Genomic DNA, 5,245 nt, shown 5'->3' on the forward strand with positions numbered 1-5,245 from the left:
ATGGCTTTATCTTCAAATATATTTGTTGTGGTCCTGGTTGGGGTCACTCCGAGCCTCCACTCCCCCATGTACTTCTTCCTCAGCCAGTTGTCCTTGTCTGAGATCCTGTTCACCAGTAACATTGTGCCCAACATGTTGTGGCTGATACTGGTGGGAGAAGGACGGCTCTCGGTGTCCAGATGTTTATCTCAGTTCTACTTACTGAGTGTGCCAAGCATTGCCCAGTGCTTTTTGTTGGCGGCCATGTCCTTTGATCGATATGTAGCCATCTGCAGACCATTACACTACGCCACCATTATGTCCATCACTCATCAGCTTCAGGCTGTGGCCTCCTGCTGGATGTTGGGGTTCACTTTTCCTCTTCCAGTTTATATTTTTTTGAGCAAATTAGAATTCTGCTATCATAATACTATCAACCACTTCTTCTGTGATATTGCTCCTCTTCTACAACTGTCCTGCTCCAGTACATCTTCTGTAGAATTGGTCACTGCAATGGTCTCCTTTCCAGTCGTCTTGACACCTTTCATGTTCATCATAGTCACCTACATTACAATTATTTGGACCATTGTCAAGATTCACTCAAATACTGCAAGACGTAAAGCCTTCTCCACCTGCAGCTCCCACCTCATCGTTGTGTGCATGTACTACGGGACATTGTCATCCATCTACATCTTCCCACCAAGAGATAATTCCATAGACCTTAACAAAGGTCTATCGGTGCTATACACATTGGTGACTCCCATGTTTAACCCTCTTATCTACTGCTTGAGGAACAAGGACATAAGAAGTGCTATCAAAAAATATGTTCAGATCCTGATGCTGGGTCAAAAGTCATGATCATCTTAACCTAAAATGTAATCATTGCTATTGATGATCAACTGAAACCATTGCTGAGATGTTTGGTGATCATTGAGATATCATGCAAAATACTTGCTTAGATGAGGTCTTGGAAGGCTTGAGAAGCTCGAAGAGCACACAGACTAGAAGATTTTAGTTTGGTCAGAAGGTAGTCGTATGGGTGGAGTCAGTTGGCATCTGTAGCTTCAACCTTGGTGGGGCACATTTACTTACCCGGCCGACAGAGTTCACCCGAAGTGCAGTGTCCGATGACAATGCCCTGTGCCGCGATTCACTAAGATCGTGCGCCCAATTTCCTACATGTGTCGCTTCCCTGCTCAGATCCGCCGGAGTTCACCATCTTCTTCCCGGTGTATGTAAGTGCATTGGTCATGACACAAGTTGAATATTAAATCCTGTGCTAAGTCCGAATCAGTTGGATCGTCCGAAGGCCCGGCGCAGCTATGCCACAATCCAATCACGTGCGACACAATCCCCTTCTAAATCCTTGTCCCAGCGGCTCAAATCCCGAAAAACACGAACAGTCCGACGGAAATGCGATCCGCGGACCCTTAGTAAATAAGCCCTATTGTCTCATCTGACTGGTCAATGTTGCTTTATTTCTTGTTTTTCTGGTTCTTTATTCCTATTTATTAAAATAAAAAATCATTACACTATATGTATTACACTATATATCTGTAGAATCTTCGGTGTAACATAATAACACATTTACAAAACGCAAGAGGTGTCACACTGGTTCACCAGAGCACCAGTGAATCGTCATCCAAACTCTAACCCAGTTCTGGATTCCAGAGGTGCAGCAGAAGACAACCCAAATTGGAAGGAACCAGGGTCTATTTCCTAGGGCTTGATGTAGGGTGAATAATATTAACTAGTGGTCACAAGGATGTCCAGTCCATTACCGTACATGATGATTCCTTTTATAACAAACATATCAACTCCAAAATATATTATTAGGTCGACATACAACAACTTTCCAACTCCATTATGAACTACCATTAAAGTTCAAACATCCATATCATATTTAACTTTTCTAAATACAAGAAGTCCAGAGGTCCACACACTATCCTAATGAAGAAGTCCAGATGTTTGCAAACTTCATCACTTCATCACCATCACCACAACAAACCTAAAGTTCAGGACACTAGTAACTTCACCACCAAGACATCCAGAAAACCATAGACCAGTGGTGGCGAACCTATGGCACGGGTGCCAGAGGTGGCACTCAGAGCAATTTCTGTGGGCAGTCAGACCTTTGTTCCAGGACAGAGTTCACCAAATAGGACCAAGTCCACCTTCAGTCCCAAGATACTTAAGAGATGCTGCTCTCAGCGCTGTTTTAAAGCGACATTACATTGGCTTTTTGGAACTGCGGGAAAAGTGAGAAGGTGTTGACAGAACTGCATTGTCTTTGGAGGTCCTCCTGCTGGACCCACCATTCTTCTCTACAGTGAGACCCTGGAGAGAAGCTGAAACGAGAGTCTGAATTTGCCCTCCTTCTTTCAACTGTATTGGTGGCCTCAGTGGGTCAATACGATTGAAAGATGAGGAAGAACAAGTAGCAATAAGTTACTGCTTAAAATGTTGTGTTGGCACTTAATGGTAAATAAGTCTATTTTGGTTGTAGTTTGGGCACTCAGTCTCTAGAAGGTTCGCCATCACTGCCATAGACCATCATACTACCACACTAGACCTCCAGAGATCCATCACTCTACCACTATCACTAGACCTCTAGAGATCCATCACTCTACCACTATCACTAGACCTCCAGAAATCCATCACTCTACCACTATCACTAGACCTCCAGAGATCCATCACTCTACCACTATCACTACATCTCCAGAGATCCATCACTCTACCACTATCACTAGACCTCCAGAAATCCATCACTCTACCACTATCACTTCATCTCCAGAGATCCATCACTCTACCACTATCACTAGACCTCCAGAGATCCATCACTCTACCACCATCACTAGACCTCCAGAGATCCATCACTCTACCACTATCACTACACCTCCAGAGATCCATCACTCTACCACTATCACTACACCTCCAGAGATCCGTCACTCTACCACTATCACTACACCTCCAGGGATCCATCACTCTACCAGTATCACTACACCTCCAGAGAGCCATCACTCTACCACTATCACTACACCTCCAGAGATCCATCACTCTACCACTATCACTACACCTCCAGAGATCCATCACTCTACAACTATCACTACACCTCCAGAGATCCGTCACTCTACCACTATCACTACACCTCCAGGGATCCATCACTCTACCACTATCACTAGACCTCAAGAGATCCATCACTCTACCACTATCCCTACACCTCCAGAGATCCATCACTCTACCACTATCACTAGACCTCCAGAGATCCATCACTCTACCACTATCACTAGACCTCCAGAGATCCATCACTCTACCACTATCACTAGACCTCCAGAGATCCATCACTCTACCAGTATCACTACACCTCCAGAGATCCATCATTTTATCACTATCACTAGACCTCCAGAGATCCATCACTCTAACACTATCACTACACCTCCAGAGAGCCATCACTCTACCACTATCACTACACCTCCAGAGAGCCATCACTCTACCACTATCACTAGACCTCCAGAGATCCATCACTCTACTACTTTCACTAGACCTCCAGAGATCCATCACTCTACCAGTATCACTACACCTCCAGAGATCCATCACTTTATCACTATCACTAGACCTCCAGAGATCCATCACTCTACCACTATCACTACACCTCCAGAGAGCCATCACTCTACCACTATCACTACACCTCCAGAGAGCCATCACTCTACCACTATCACTACACCTCCAGAGATCCATCACTCTACCACTATCACTAGACCTCTAAAGATCCATCACTCTACCACTATCACTAGACCTCTAGAGATCCATCACTCTACCACTATCACTACACCTCCAGAGATCCATCACTCTACCACTTTCACTAGACCTCCAGAGAGCCATCACTCTACCACTATCACTAGACCTCCAGAGATCCATCACTCTACCACTTTCACTAGACCTCCAGAGATCCATCACTCTACCACTATCCCTACAACTCCATAGATCCATCACTCTACCACTATCACTAGACCTCCAGAGATCCATCACTCTACCACTATCACTAGACTTCCAGAGATCCATCACTCTACCACTATCACTACACCTCCAGAAATGTATCACTCTACCACTATCACTACACCTCCAGAGATCCATCACTCTACCACTATCACTACACCTCCAGAGAGCCATTACACTACCACTATCACTACACCTCCAGAGATCCATCACTTTACCACTATCACTACACCTCCAGAGATCCGTCACTCTACCACTATCACTACACCTCCAGAGATCTATCACTCTACCACTATCACTAGACCTCCAGAGATCCATCACTCTACCACTATCACTACACCTCCAGAGATCCATCACTCTACCACTAACACTTCATCTCCAGAGATCCATCACTCTACCACTATCACTAGACCTCCAGAGAGTCATCACTCTACCACTATCACTAGACCTCCAGAGATCCATCACTCTACCACTATTACTAGACCTCCAGAGATCCATCACTCTACCACTATCACTACACCTCCAGAGATCCATCACTCTACCAGTGTCACTAGACCTCCAGAGAGTCATCACTCTACCACTATCACTAGACCTCCAGAGAGCCATCACTCTACCACTATCACTAGACCTCCAGAGAGCCATCACTCTACCACTATCACTACTCCTATAGGGATCCATCACTCTACCACTATCACTACACCTCCAGAGATCCATCACTCTACCAGTATCACTACACCTCCAGAGATCCATCACTTTAACACTATCACTACACCTCCAGAGAGCCATCACTTTAACACTATCACTACACCTCCAGAGATCCATCACTCTACCACTATCACTAGACCTCCAGAGATCCATCACTCTACCACTATCACTAGACTTCCAGAGATCCATCACTCTACCACTATCACTACACCTCCAGAAATTTATCACTCTACCACTATCACTACACCTCCAGAGATCCATCACTCTACCACTATCACTACACCTCCAGAGAGCCATTACTCTACCACTATCACTACACCTCCAGAGATCCATCACTTTACCACTATCACTACACCTCCAGAGATCCGTCACTCTACCACTTTCACTAGACCTCCAGAGATCCATCACTCTACCACTATCACTACACCACAAGAGATCCATCACTCTACCAGTATCACTACACCTCCCGAGATCCATCACTCTACCACTATCACTACACCTCCAGAGAGCCATTACACTACCACTATCACTACACCTCCAGAGATCCATCACTTTACCACTATCA

The 5,245-nt window shown here is 45.1% G+C and overlaps 1 protein-coding gene across 1 annotated transcript; it reads left to right on the forward strand.

Moving 5' to 3' along the window:
• Window positions 1-837, forward strand: LOC140128613 (olfactory receptor 6Q1-like). The gene has a single exon (XM_072150312.1). It carries the CDS (start codon window positions 1-3, stop codon window positions 835-837), a length of 837 nt encoding a protein of 278 aa, XP_072006413.1.
• The last annotated feature ends 4,408 nt before the right edge of the window (window positions 838-5,245 follow it).

This window comes from Engystomops pustulosus, chromosome 4 (assembly GCF_040894005.1).
Source record: "Engystomops pustulosus chromosome 4, aEngPut4.maternal, whole genome shotgun sequence".
Taxonomy (NCBI): Eukaryota; Metazoa; Chordata; class Amphibia; order Anura; family Leptodactylidae; genus Engystomops; species Engystomops pustulosus.

Bases quoted from the DNA above. Each gene is read 5' to 3' on its own strand.
- LOC140128613 (XM_072150312.1), top strand. From the start codon at position 1: ATGGCTTTATCTTCAAATATATTTGTTGTGGTCCTGGTTGGGGTCACT.